This window comes from Genypterus blacodes, unplaced genomic scaffold (assembly GCF_046128005.1).
Source record: "Genypterus blacodes isolate CSIRO-AG114 ecotype Tasmania unplaced genomic scaffold, CSIRO-AGI_Gbla_v1 ptg000021l_1, whole genome shotgun sequence".
NCBI classification, from domain to species: domain Eukaryota; kingdom Metazoa; phylum Chordata; class Actinopteri; order Ophidiiformes; family Ophidiidae; genus Genypterus; species Genypterus blacodes.
This window is the reverse complement of record NW_027466834.1, coordinates 7524918-7538770: the sequence shown is the minus strand read 5'-3', so window position 1 is coordinate 7538770 and position 13853 is coordinate 7524918. Positions and strand designations below refer to the sequence as shown.

General features: G+C 43.1%; 1 protein-coding gene across 4 annotated transcripts in view; it reads left to right on the top strand.

The window, feature by feature from the left end:
- The window catches only part of ccnd2a (cyclin D2, a), a 130008-nt gene that overhangs the window by 95816 nt on the left and 20339 nt on the right, over positions 1–13853 (top strand). Inside the window, exons 3-4 of one of the 4 annotated variants that reach the window (XM_076141858.1) lie at positions 4409–4497; positions 10949–11031. The exons of 1 other annotated variant lie outside the window; for it this stretch is intronic. Coding sequence is in view for 1 of the 3 variants with exons in the window: in XM_076141856.1 (XP_075997971.1) it covers positions 12855–13049 (195 nt within the window). In the remaining 2 variants the exon portion in view is untranslated. Of the gene's footprint in view, positions 1–4408; positions 4498–10948; positions 11032–12544; positions 13050–13853 lie in introns of those variants that run through there. 2 more of the 4 variants (XM_076141857.1, XM_076141856.1) reach the window with 2 other exon arrangements.

The following is a 13853-nucleotide window of genomic DNA, read 5'->3' as shown; positions in this document are numbered from 1 at the left end:
TGTGTGAAATAAATACATTAATATACATACACATGATGACAAATTCTTTATTCCATTGATCCCAGTAGAATAGGAGTCATACTAAAGTGCATGAGTGAAGGAAGGTAGGAGACTGGAAATGAAAGAGAGCTCACAGGGGAGGGAGCAGGAACAGATGGGGGTGGGAGAGTCGGGGTTAGCAGAGAAGTCGGGAGAAGTCAGTGATCACTCAGAAGGTCTGGAACTCTGACCTATGACCCCATAGCGGAGCGGATGCCACCATGGTGAAAATGTGAGAGGTGAGGTATGTGAGCCCCCCGAGCCCTGGCGGAAACCATTCCCCCCATGATGAATGGGATGTTAGCATTGACACAAATTGGCCCATAATAATGACACAAGGCCGCTAAGCACACAGAGACGGAGTGACAGAGTGGGAATTACAGAGTGAAAGACAAGGCAGACGGAGGAGACAGAAAGAGACGGAGAGGAGACGGGATGAGAAAGTCTCGCAGAAGAGAATTACCTTACCCGGTGGGGGGGGGGGGGGGGGGGGGGGGGGGGAGGAGAGAGAGAGAGAGAGAGAGAGAGATTTATGGCCGACTGTGTCTTTGGTGTTTTCTCTCCACTCTCTTGAAAGTTGGAATTGCAGAAAGGCCTGTAGTTCATAGGGCCCCTGACACAGACTGATAGAGAGACAAACACACATGACCTCCTCTTCTCCTCTCCTCTCCACTCCTCTCCTCTCCTCTCCTCTCCTCTCCTCTCATGTTTACATCACATCCAGGCACGCATACAGTATACAGCTAAAAATAGCACCAACTTCCCAGGCTGAATCAGGAGAAAACTGCTGCATCCCTTTTTATAGCTTCGGCATGACACAGCATGTTGATGCTCGCTCCTTTTCCTTCTTCCCCTCCCTCCATGAAGACAAGGCATCCCTCTGTCTTTTAGGGAAACACATGTATTAGATTAGGCGTGTTGGGAGGCAAGGGTCACACTCCTGTCAGTAATTGAAATGCGATTATGTATGAGCTAACATGATTACAGGGGTGGGGGGAGGTGATTGAAAGGTGAATGCCAGCCTGTGATGTGCGGTTGCTCCCTTATTCCGCAGTGGACATTCCAGAGGTAATGGGACATGAATGAATCCGTCTTCATACAGATGGAAAATGTGTAAAACCGGGGATCATTCATGCACTTTCCATTGCTAACGTTAACTAATCTCACTGAAGTAATGTGTGTGTTAAGAAAACACCATCAGCCATTAGTGACCACTAATCACCTCGGTGATATTGTAACATATGAAGAGCAGCGTCAGTGTGCCTCCTTTAATTAGATTGTGCATAACCCTTTGACAACACGCTGTTGTTCTCAACCTCAGCCAGAGGAATGAGGGAAAAAAATGAAAAAACATGTGAAGCATGAGGTGGTTGCTGAACTAATCAAATCAATTATTGCAGATTAGTGGTAAAAGCGAGGCTGTGTTGACAGGAAAACAGCCCTGTGCATGTTTAGATGCTTCCGCGTTGGTAAGCAGAGATAAAAGAGCACAACCTCTTCAACTGGGGTCACCTTATTGGCAGAGGGTCAGTAACGGTCAGCAGGGAGAGGAAGGGATCAGTGCCATGTCATGCATTTAGTTTAGTTTACCTTTCAAGATTTAGTATTCAATAAACTTTATTGTCTGGTAGTTATTAGAGTTTGCCAGAGCTCATAATACTGCAAAACATCAGTATGAGAGTGTTGTGTTAACTAACAACATGCCTTTAACTACTGTTTAAAAGATGCCACAAGCTTATTTAGAAAATGTCAATATGTAAGAGTAGATCAACATTAACTCAACTATATATGCATTCTGAAAAACGAAGTGGGAATAGATAAATGGCCAAAACATTGGATTTCTTTACTAGTAAAAAATATTAACAAACAAATAGAAAATATAGATAAAGCCAGAAATAAAGCTTAACATATGTCACTCTTGTAACCCTGCAGAGCTCAGAGTAACACACAGGTGGAGAGTAGAAAGAGGACTGAAACTGATATCAAGATGAAGTATTGCAAAAGTTGAACTACGAGAAGGACAGACAGTTTGTGTGCACATGTAAGAGCAGGTGTAAGAGCATTCAAAGGGGAATAAGAGTTTTTCAGCATATGCCTGATCAGCCTGATTAGCCTGATTTCCTCATGGCACGTCCCCTATCAATGTTTGCTCTAGATGTGGCTTAAAGTGTGTTGCTTATGCTCGTATCCGGTAAGGCGGCAGACCTCAGTAGCACTTAAGCTTCATGAGTAGACGTGCAATACCTCCAAGCCCAGAGCCAACCTGTCTGTCTGTCTGTGTGTCTGTCTGTCTGTGTGTCTGTCTGTCTGTTTGTGCGTGGCTTTAGATACAGTATGCTGATAAGGAGTAAACTCATTATAAACCGGCGAGCAACAAACAGGTGCAACCAGAAAACACAGGAACTGTTTATTTCAAAATTAGCCTGAAACCAGTTTGTCTCCTTCAGCTCTCAGAGTTCTTGTTCTGTTCTGAGTCCCTGTTCTGTTCATTTAAAAGAATTGATTTATGTAGCTAGTGTTTCATTCACAGGCGTGGCATCCCCCTCTGTCATTAGATCAACAAAAGAAAATATTTGATGCGTTACTCTCTTGATTGCCCCCCTAAGTTTCCGTGTCTTTGTTGTTAAAGTTGAATGATTCATCGATTTTGGCGACACATCACGTTGCATCCTTCTTAGTTTTCTTTCTTCTTCCTAGTCCTTAGTTTGAAACAACACACAGACGCATGGAATGAGTTTCTACCCTTAAGTGTGCACTTGAAGGTTTAAGAGGTCTGTATGTTTAAATCATACAACTTTTCATGCCTTGTCATAGATTTAATTGCTGTCAAATACGCAGCAGAAGAAAACACCAAAAAAAAAGAATCAACTCTTCTTTGTTAACTTTCTCTTCACCTCCCTTCATCTCTGACATGAGCCGAAGGATTGTGTCATCCCCAGAGTTTAAGTGACCTCAGCTGGAATAAAGGGTTGTGTTGTGGTGAAGTTATTCACCAAAAGCATTCTTATCCAATTTAGAAGTGGGGATTTCCTGTACAAATGACAAACAGCAGCCAGATGGTATCTATTCAACAGTTGTTTCTTAACGCAGCATAATAACAACAAGCGCTTTTTTCTTCTTTGCACATTATCAATTAGTGTCTAATGAGTCATGCTGGTATTTGTCTGCACGTGACTCACTGTATCTGGGTGGCATCACATGGAAATACACTCCACTGTTTACACACAGGGATGGAGATACAGTGATGCAGGGGGTGTTTGGTTCATGCATCACACCCAGTATTGTTCAAAATCTACACAAACACACACACACATGTGAATTCAAAACACAGTATGGTGTGTTAACGGAGATCTCATCACTTGGTTGAGTTGCGTGTTTGTCACATGAACTCAATTCTATGATTTCAGTCCCAACAGGAAGTGAAACACATGATGTTCCATGCTTTTGAAATGTTTCTCTACAGCTACAAAAGCCTTTATAAAGACGTTTTCCCCCAATAAACTCAATGTAATGTGAAAATGAGTGGACTCACCCTTTAAGTGTAACAGGTGCTGAAGTCGAAATGATGTCGATTCAGTAGTGGGACCTCAAATTTGTTACATAATGAGCTTTCATGGTGAGATGATGATGATAAACGGGACAAATACAAGAGTAGAAAGAATTTAAGATATAAATAAATGTATTTGCTCTATTGTATCTATTTATAGTGTCATCATAGATTCAGCATGTGTTTCATTCTTTTCATAAGAATTAATATGCTTCAGTATTTGAGAAACCAAAATTGTAGAAATTTTATTCATACAATGGAAGCAAGAATGAATTGGATATTTGTTTTTGATTTGATAGGACAAGGATGAATTGTGTTGACGTTGTTGTTTAATATGAAACATGTTTGAGTGATGTCATTTTACGATGACATCACTGCACCATAAGGAGTTCTGATTATCAAGAGCCTCTTAAATTGGAAGCAAAGAGAAAAACAAATCTGTTGTTGGCGCTTGACTCTAAAACATGTGCTTTGGTAAAGAGAATTATAATCCCAGTGAAAGTCTCACAAATCATTCAATTTGCAATTTGAATAGTAAATTTCAAATTGACGCCAAGTGGATTCTTGCTGCCGATTTGTGCACAGACCGATTCCCCTATGAAAGGGCTTCACGATGTGCCGTCGGACTTCACCGAGCCGGTGACACCCGACCTGCACAGTTGTTCCAGCCTGCATGCTTTATCATAGGATGCACATTAGATATATATACCCTGACCCCCACCACTGACTATAGAGAGATTACTGGAGGTGGGCCTCTTTCCTACTCCCATTTATCTTTCTTTCACCCCCCTTCCCTCTCTCTCTCCCTCTGTAATGTCTCAGCTGTTCCCTGCAGGCAGAGCTCCCTGACTGAGTGCCTGCTCTGTTATGGGTTCATTGGGCTGGTATGCAGCAGGAATCTTTGGATCAAGGTAATTTCACACTGTTCAACTTTTTCCCAGGCTGTTAAGCTTCCCTTTACCTTTGTGCCACTCACAGAGGCAGATAGGGTGCGACACATGTAGCCGTTAAACACACTCAGCGGCTCAGGGCTGACGCCACCAGCGGAGCCCATGGAAAGACTTGAAAGATACGGCCTATAAATTACAGTCCAACACCTCAGTTTCCCAAAAGGATCAGATTATTGCAGCCTGTTGGAGGGGAGGATGGTGCACATTCATGGGTGGTGCTGTAATGAAGCAGAGAGCAGAGCTGCACTTCTACACAGGGAGACACCGTGGTGGGCCCCCTCATTTGTCTCTATCACTGATCACTGAGAAGATCACACGCTCCATGTGTGTGTGTGAGAGACAGAGAGAGAGATTTTTTCTTTGTCTTTATTGGTTTTGTCTGCATAAAAAAAACATCAGGTGCTCTGTTTCTGCTTTCTGCATCTGCATCAGTCTCTTCCTTACCCGCTGCTATATTAAGCTCTTCTTCACATTATTATTGGTGACAGCAGATAGGTGAGCACCTGATGCAGTCACAGCGGGTGGCACACACACACACACACACACACCCTTATTGCTGCAGTAATCTTGTTCTCATCTCTGCCGCGCATGTGTTGACATCCTTTGTGCCACCTGTCACCATCTGCAGCGGAGATAAAGAAACAAGGACAACAGCAGCAGCACAGTACCAGCGTGCATGCATGTGTGTGTGCATGTGGAGGCTTCTGTGTGCTCACATGTTCACATGGACTCTTACAGGAATTGTAGTGGTGAGTTCACCTATATTCTCAGTTTTGGGTCGTTTGGTAATTATATAGTTAATTTCTCAGGTTACAACCCTCAAAATAGCTTCTCTTTGTTTGAATCATAGATTAAACAATTTGTTGGAGTGGTTTGACTCCAAGTTGATTCTGTCTGGGTGTTCTGTGGTGGACGGGTGAGCTTCATCGATAAGCCCCCGCCGCCGTGAGCTCTCCTTGACCTCAAGTCCAGCATGTTTTAGTCTGAGCTTGTTGTGGTCCCAGGTGGAAGTCCTCAGTGTGCCGATCCTCCCCGCAGGACCCAACAGACACAATTTGGAAACAATCTGAATGTCCTTTTTGTGCAAAAATGCAGTCCTGAGGTACAAAACCTGCCCCCAGAAGTCCTTGCATTCTGCACCAAGGACCCAGTTGGATTAACAATGGCTTTGTTCTTGGTGTGCGCAGTGAAAGAAGGGAGAGCAATAGGCTCGGGCTGTGCTGCGATATCAGCAAGCAGCTGTTGCGTGAGTGACAAACTCAAGGGCTAGTGATATGAACATGGGAAAATCCTGGAGGAGCTCGCGGGGAAGAGACACAGCAGCAGCAGCTGAGCTCTCTTTAGGAACAGGTCGCCTCCAGTCTCGCTGATGTTATGTGGAAACGAGTGTGTGAAACAAAAAGAAATGGAAAAAAACAACAATGAAAGAAGAAATCTCCGACCAAACATGGACGTCGCTTTGCATCTCACTATCAGGGCGCATGGGTCCAGATTTGACAACCGCATGAAAGGTTGTTGGTGGAGTTCACAAGACGGGGTCACGCATGTGAAAGTGGGACGAGATGGACGCAGGGAGGAGGGCGGGGATGAAGAAATGGGGCGGGGGGAGGGGGGGTCAGAGGAAAAGGTAAATGAGTACCAGACGGTTGTTTCTGGTGTTAGCTAAAGGTTTGGCCAGAGCTACCAGACGAGCTCATTGTCCGAGTGACACAGCGTCCACCGTCTGTGCAGAGAGCCATTTGTCTGTCCACGCGCTGTCACTGATGTCTGTGATAGATTGAGATGCAAGCACAAGGCTGCTTTTGGTTATTAATGATGCCTTCACTGTGACGTGAAGGGCTGATTGTGTCTGAGACGTCGCAGACTGTCTGTCACATAAAGGGAACATGAGGCTGTTTGTTCAGTTTGAACAGAAGTGTATCGGCGCTTTCACACCGCCTTGGAGTTAAATTAGGAAGTACTTCACCTGAAGATGCAGGGACTAACCTGGAGACTGGTGTAAGTCTGCCACAACGCAAACACACAACGCTTCTTGTTGTGCCTATTCCTCATCCGCTAGGAACGAGATTGAATTCACCTTAATGTGAGTGAAAGTGACTCAAATCGAAATATTATTAGTCGGAGTAACAGAAGTAACAACTAATACAGTTTCAAAGGAAAGACAGACATTTTTTGAAAGGTTTCAGTCAAATCCTTTCAATCAAACTTGATGTCACCTTTGTGTTTTTTTAGCTTATTTAGGTCAGGAGACTGGTGAAGAAAGACAAACGATGAAGGCAGCAGTGTTACTTATTGAAATCCTCCTTGGGTGGGAAAGGAGACAGGACTTTTGTCGGAGTTCCTTTGAGCAAGCCACTGAACTCTGTAGTACAGCTGCTCATCGGCCAACAGGGTGAAACTAGTTGTGAAATATTAAGTAGCTTGAGTTTAAGTATTGAGCTTCATCACACATTAGAACGTCTGTGTGATGAGAGCTGTTTGTTGTGTCCTCTGTCTGAGCTCAGGAAGACGTCCTCTCTCAGACGTCCTCTCTCAGACGTCCTCTCTCAGACGTCCTCTCTCAGCATCGGGACGATTTAGTCTTCCCAAATAGCAACAATCAAGACTTCCTTTGTTCTTTACGTTTCTCGCCTGCTCTTGTTTCTTTTTCCAGTTAATGAGATAAGGGCACGACTCAAAGAATTTGGGAGGACATGTTTGCGTAAAGAATTTCTGAGGGAGTCTGAGGGAAGACGGCAGAGTGAGCGCTCAATGCCAAAGCTGCATTGTTGTACCATCAGTCATGGAGAGGGTTCAGAGAGATCCCACAGGTGCTCAGTGGAGACATCAGGGATGGGCTGAATGACTCCTGCAAGGGCTCACGTCCTCTCCAAAAGAAGACGCATTCCATCACCTCAGGATGGGGGGGACGTGTCTCCGGTCTGTCCTGCTGATGAGACATTCACCTGGATTCTTATTTGTAGTATCAACAGGGAATTTTCGGGGATATAACAATGGCATAATGATTAGGATTTGATGCATTTGGAGTAGTTTAAGGTCCCGACGTGTGTGTTCCTGTGTGTGTGTCGGGATTGTGATTGTTGTTTTGCAGTGTAGAGCTGCGAACGTTAGACTTCATCATTTGATTTCAGCCACTTTGACTGCTGAACAGGAAGGATTTTGTGTTTACAGCTTGAAACGCTGATCCACTATGTGTTTCATGTGTCAGTGGGTCGCAGCAGGAGGCACTGAAGCTTGGACGACGCCATCCGCGCGCGCGTGTGTGTGTTTCATCCGTGTGTGTGTGTGTGTATGTGTGTGTGTCAAGCTGCTTGTGATGCGACGAGGTCAAACGATTGACTTACTGGAGCAAAGTGTTGCCGGTGAAGTTTTGCATGAAGTCTGCTGTTTTTGTTTTCGTGGATGAGTAACTTCTCTCTGTATTGTTGTTGTTTTGCGCACACATCTGCAGTTGTTCAACCACAGAAAAATACAGCCAAAGCAGGAAAAGGCGAGCATTCGAAAGATGTTTTGATCAGGAAGAAATTTGATTATAGATTCATCTGAAAACATCATACAGTAGCAGATGAAGATTAAACCGTTTTTTAGCCAAAACCTTGTTGTTTTATGTGTTAATCTTTTGAATGAATTGTTGCTTAATGTGGTCTGATATCAGTGTTTAACATCAGCAGTGTGTGTGAGGCTGAGATGGTCAGCTAACAGGAGGAAATGAGTGAAACCCTGAGCTCACCTGCTGCTGCTCAGGTGGAAGAAACTTGCTTTTCTTGCTTTTCTTGCACACACTTCTATTATTCTAGCTCTATACTGTGAGTGTACATGCGTGTGAAGATATTTGAGTAGAGTACAAAATTCCAATCATCATGGTTAAATGTATTTCCTCTCCTCTGATTTCCACCTTTTTGCCCAACAACTGCTGCTTCTTCCAACAGTGACAGATTTCTCTCTGGTTTCTCTCCATAAAATCCAAATTAAACAGAAATCAATGGAATTTATCGTCCAGAAAATGAATAAATGACCACATGTGAATTTTAAACATCAATTGCTTAATTTTACTCGTGTTGTTTAGTTACAAACAATTAAATCTGAGAATTAATTTCAATCAATTAAATCAGGTCTTTGGCTATTTAACAATAATCTGTAATATTTGTGAAGTCATATCTCACCTCAGAAATATTCAAAAAATTATTCCTTACATTACCTGCAGTGAAATTGAACATAATAACATGTAAACTGTGAAAACACTGGAGATGAGTGTGTCATTTAAAATGAATAGGTGGAGGTGGAATATACACAAATACAACATGTGACTTTGCTTCATCCGGATTGGTTGAATACATCTGGTTTCCTTGGTTACCTGAAAGAACACAGACATCTTGTACTGTAATAACATTTTTTCTGAATATTATTAATGTTTGAATTTGATCAGAATGGATGTATTTCCTGTTTTGGAGCTGAAGCAGGTGTGCAGCTTCAGATTGTGTTTGAAGCTTTTTTTGAGAGTTGTGATCGCATTAAAAGCCTGAAATCACATTTATAAAAAAAAATGAGAAAAAAATGAGCTTTGTGTTCTTTATTTCCTCTTAAACTATCACTGCATTCTGATTGGAGAACATCCTGTATAGTGATGTCATGGGTTTGAACAGTTCTTTACAGGTGTAGATTTGAACACTTCATATGTGGGAAATTGTCACATAAAAGTGAATTATTTCTGTGTTCTTTTTGAGATAAAATAAGATCTAGATTTTTTTTTTTCTGCATGAGTCACATGTGCCACAAACCTCTGGAGCCTTTATGACAAATTCATAGAACATGCAGATGAGAGGAACTTCAAATGCTTGATTGGGGATGCATGATGTGTTTGTCTGGCTCTTACACACACACACACACACACACACACTGAAATGTGTCCTCCTGTCATCTCACAACCTCAACACTAGTCTGACAAATTCCCCTCAGACTCTTTTGCTCTTCATGTGAGGGACAGTTTGATTGTTTGTTTTCTCGTCGTTATGATCCCATCTCACTGTCGGTAATAGAAGAAAACACGCAAACCACCACCATCACCATCATTTTCATCATCATCGTTAGTCACCAGCCTGATGCCTTCACGTGTCTGCTCTATGTAACGGAGCTTTAAACTCCCTTTCTCTCTCTCTCTCTCTGTAAGGTGTGGAGATGGTGACTCATTCCATCCTGCACTGTAAAAAAAACATCTCAAACATTTACAAAACATTGATTTTAATATTCAATCCTGAGCTTCTCGAGTTGTGATTCATATATTTAGTTTAAAGTGCATTTTTCGCGCATTTGGGGGAGGAATTGAAACATCTGTAGTCCCTCAATCAAAGCAGACCAGAGTGAAGCAGGTCGGACCCGCCGGATGTTTCTTACAGTGTAACACACATGCAGAGGACTCGAACGTTATGTATTTGATTGCCCAGCATGTCCTCGTCCCTGTCAGAAGTGTGTGCTGTGTATAGCTGCGACACCCCTGCAGGTTTACAGCCTGTGGGGCGTGTTCCATTTTACCGTCACATGGTAATTGAATGTTTCCGGGGAAATAAAGCGCCGCTGCGTCTCCTCTCACTCACAGGAGTCAAAGATCCCGACATGAAACGAGCCGAGGACGCTGAAATAAACGTGAATTAAGGGAAAGTGTTTGAATTGATGGATAGTTGCCACTTGACATGTTATTTTAAAACATAATCGGATTAAGCATCTTAGAAATAGCGACATTAATATTTACAACAAACAATTATTTTTATTTCTGATCTTCTCTCTATCATATTGAATGAAATAAAGATGGTTTTGTATTATAATAATGTTAGTGATGATATCGGTTGTTTTCAAATCGATTGTGGTGTGATATAGTTAGATTATTGTTGTTATTTTATTATGTAAGTGTGTGTCGGGATGTTTCTGGTGCGTTGCTGGCGTTTCCAGATGTTTCCAGCTGTTGGCAGTATGTGTGGAGGATGAGGAGCACCTGCCTCCAGCACAGCCTCATTCAGCCCCGCATCCAATCAAATAGGCTGTTTTAATAAGAAAAAGAAGAAAAATATTTATTTATTTTCAGTTTAGAATGATTATCATTTATTTTGCATTATTCGTATATTCTCCTGTCATCGCTTTAATAGACACTTAATTGTGTTACACTGCAAAAAGAGGTGAAATTGGAGAAGCAATGTGTTCACTTTTATATCACATTTGATTAGAAACGTAGTAATTTCGCATTTTTCGTGTTGAATTGATACTAGAATATTTTTTATGATTTTTTTCGTGATTTTTGGAAGCATTGTTTTGGCAGTAGCAGGGTTGTTTCATTCAGTATTCGGCTTTTATAGAGTTAGGGATGTTTTCTGCTGTTGAGGTGAAACTAAAGTGCCTCTCTTCATCCTTTCTGGCCACACAGGAGTTGGGGTAAACTTCCCTCCAGCTTGATGTCCCTCATGTTTCTCAGATGTCCATCTCTACACCCTGAGCTTCCATTCGGAGGTGAGACTGATCAATGAGCTGCAGAAGCGAGGAGGAGAAAAGAGAGAGACAGGAAGGTATATAGAGGAAGTCTGCCCAGTAACAATCGCACAGGCTCGGTCGAGAGCTGAGGAACTATTGGCTATGCAAATAGTGACACAGGGAGGAGGAAACAATTTAGACTGGGAAAGAAAAAAAAAAACTTTAAAGAGACATTTCCCCCCACTTTCCTCACAAGCATCGCCATGCAGCCAACAAGCTGGATGGAAATTAACAAGTGTAAAGACGCTGAAGACTACAGTCCCCAACCTTCCCCTTACGCATTGAAGTCTCGCTTCATTCACGGCTCCTCTCTTTGAAGCTGACTGAGAATAGGAGGGGGGGGATTAACATATTTACCCAGCACATTCTCTTTGTGACTGTATGTGAGCCATTCATTTGCGTCTGGCAGTCATTTTTTAATTATCTCTCTCAATGATCGCCACTCCCGCCACCGTTTCCGCACCTGCTTGTTTATCCATGTAAATTATTACATCATAAAAAAAATGCCGTTTTCAAAGCAGGGATCAGTTTATTTTTTAGTCTCATCTGGGTGACTTAGTGTTTATCTTTAACTGAAGATTACGCAAAGAAAAAAGAAAAAAAAAAGAAAATTCACGGCTGCATCAAATTTCCTAGAAAGCTATCTCATAAACCGCAAGCGTGTGCGGCTGCTATAAACGATAGGGCGCGTGCACGTCTGTGTGTGTGTGTGTGGGTTGAGTGGGCGCGCGGGTGTGTCGGCGCGCGCGTCCCTACATGTGTGCGCGCGCGCCACTCTGTACTTGCATGTTTCAGTACATATATGCGTCATGCCCCGCGCGCAGGTTCACCGGGTGCAGTTTGCAAAAGTTGGCACACACACACACATACACACACACCACGTCGCTTTAAGTCAATCAATATAAATTAGCCACTTCCTTAACTTTCGTTTTCTTATCCAAACTAAAATCATTCAAATTGCTTTCACAAGGGGGCACTTGCTGCTGTTAGTACTGTTAGTTACTCTGCTTTAATTTTATATCATTTATATATAAGCGTTGGCTCAAGTGATGAAGAAAGAGTACAATGAAGTGTTTCATAATCACCATGACGCATTCAAGTGCCATTGTATAAGATTTAATCAAAATAATGCTCATAAAGATACATTTGTATGTTCACTTCCACTGTTATCAACCTGTTGTTACTTCACTTTCACCAGTTTGACTCTGAACTGCACATCACATCCACAAACATCTATATCAGCCTCAAACCATATCAAAGATCATATGTCAAAACAAGACAAGAAACTATACATATTAGTTAGGATTTCAAGTCCATGTCTCCCATTCTGTCCTTATATACTTTCTGGAAGGGGGACATGTTTACGTGAAAGACGCGACGTTGGCGTGTTTACAACAAAACAAAGTGTGTATAAAGTTTGTGTGGGCACGCATGGCGGGGGAGCATCAGAAGAAGTGGGACGTGGGGGGAGGGGGGGAAAGGGGGAGGGGGGGGAGCCGCGGCGTGTTGCGTCTGGTCTCTCCACAGAGGCACTGAAGTGAATTGCGTCAGTGGCGCAGGGCATGCGCCTAAACTGGCCAGGCGGAGGAGAGCAGAGGCGCACTGAGGGGAGAGAGGAAAAAGTTGTCAGTAAGGAGAGGCAGGACTACTCTGAGGGAGCCCCTGCAGTCTCGCTGTATATGCCTCCATTACGCCTTTCTTTACACCTTTTTTGACATTTTTCGGAGGGTATACAAACACCGCCATTGCGCCTCAGCGAGACAGAGAAAGCCGACTTTTTCCGACTTCAAAGATTCGGCACCATGGAGCTGCTCTGCCTGGAAATGGACACCATCATACGAGCTCGTCCCGACCCGAACCTTCTGTGCGATGACAGAGTGCTCCAGAGCCTGCTGACCATAGAGGAGAGGTTTCTACCGCAATATTCCTATTTCAAAAGCGTCCAGAAAGACATTCAGCCCTTTATGAGGAGGATGGTGGCGACTTGGATGTTGGAGGTTCGTATACCCGAAACAATGAGCGCTGACAAGTCTTATTATTTCCGTGCTCGACTTTTTTCTCTCCCGGTTGTGTCATTGCTCTTCCTATACCGAGCGCACTTTGCAATTGTACCGACTGTCTCAGACTCGTATAGCTCTCGTTTCATGTCGGGTATTTCCTCCACAATAACCGAAGTGTGGCGTTTAGTGACATTTGTTAAAGTCCGGCTCATGGAGACTTGTGTTTGTGGTGGTGGGGGTGATTGAGACCCCCGTGTTATCCGCTCCGCCGGGGAGTTTCTCTTCAAAAACGACACGCCGTGCTGCTCCATAAAAGCAAAGCCTGTTGATTCTTAAATGTTATTATTTTAGATAGCCTGAATATTTCCATGCACACGTATGCACTCCACCGATGCAATGCTGCCGTAGCTGTGGTCCATCGCCATATTGGTTTTCAACAGGAGCGCTCTTTGCTTTCAAGACGACTTTACAGTGTCAGAAACGCAATAACAGCGGTTGAAAAGCATCGGTAATGACAGAAGAGGGTCCCAGGTGCCGGATGAATATAGAAAGAGCCATGAAAGTCGCTGTGAATATTTTATGTATATATTTTAAATGTCGGAAGGGGCGAGGGCCTTATCTGTTCTAACAGTCTTCCCCCGTCATAATGCTTCACTATGGAATTATGTTAAATTTCCGACACTTTGTTTCGTATTTCTGATTGTAAACAATCTGGACCCTCCCAGCTTTATTATCATGTAAAGTTTATCACGGTCCGACCAACGGTTGATTTTTAATTAATTTTTAAAATCAATATATCGG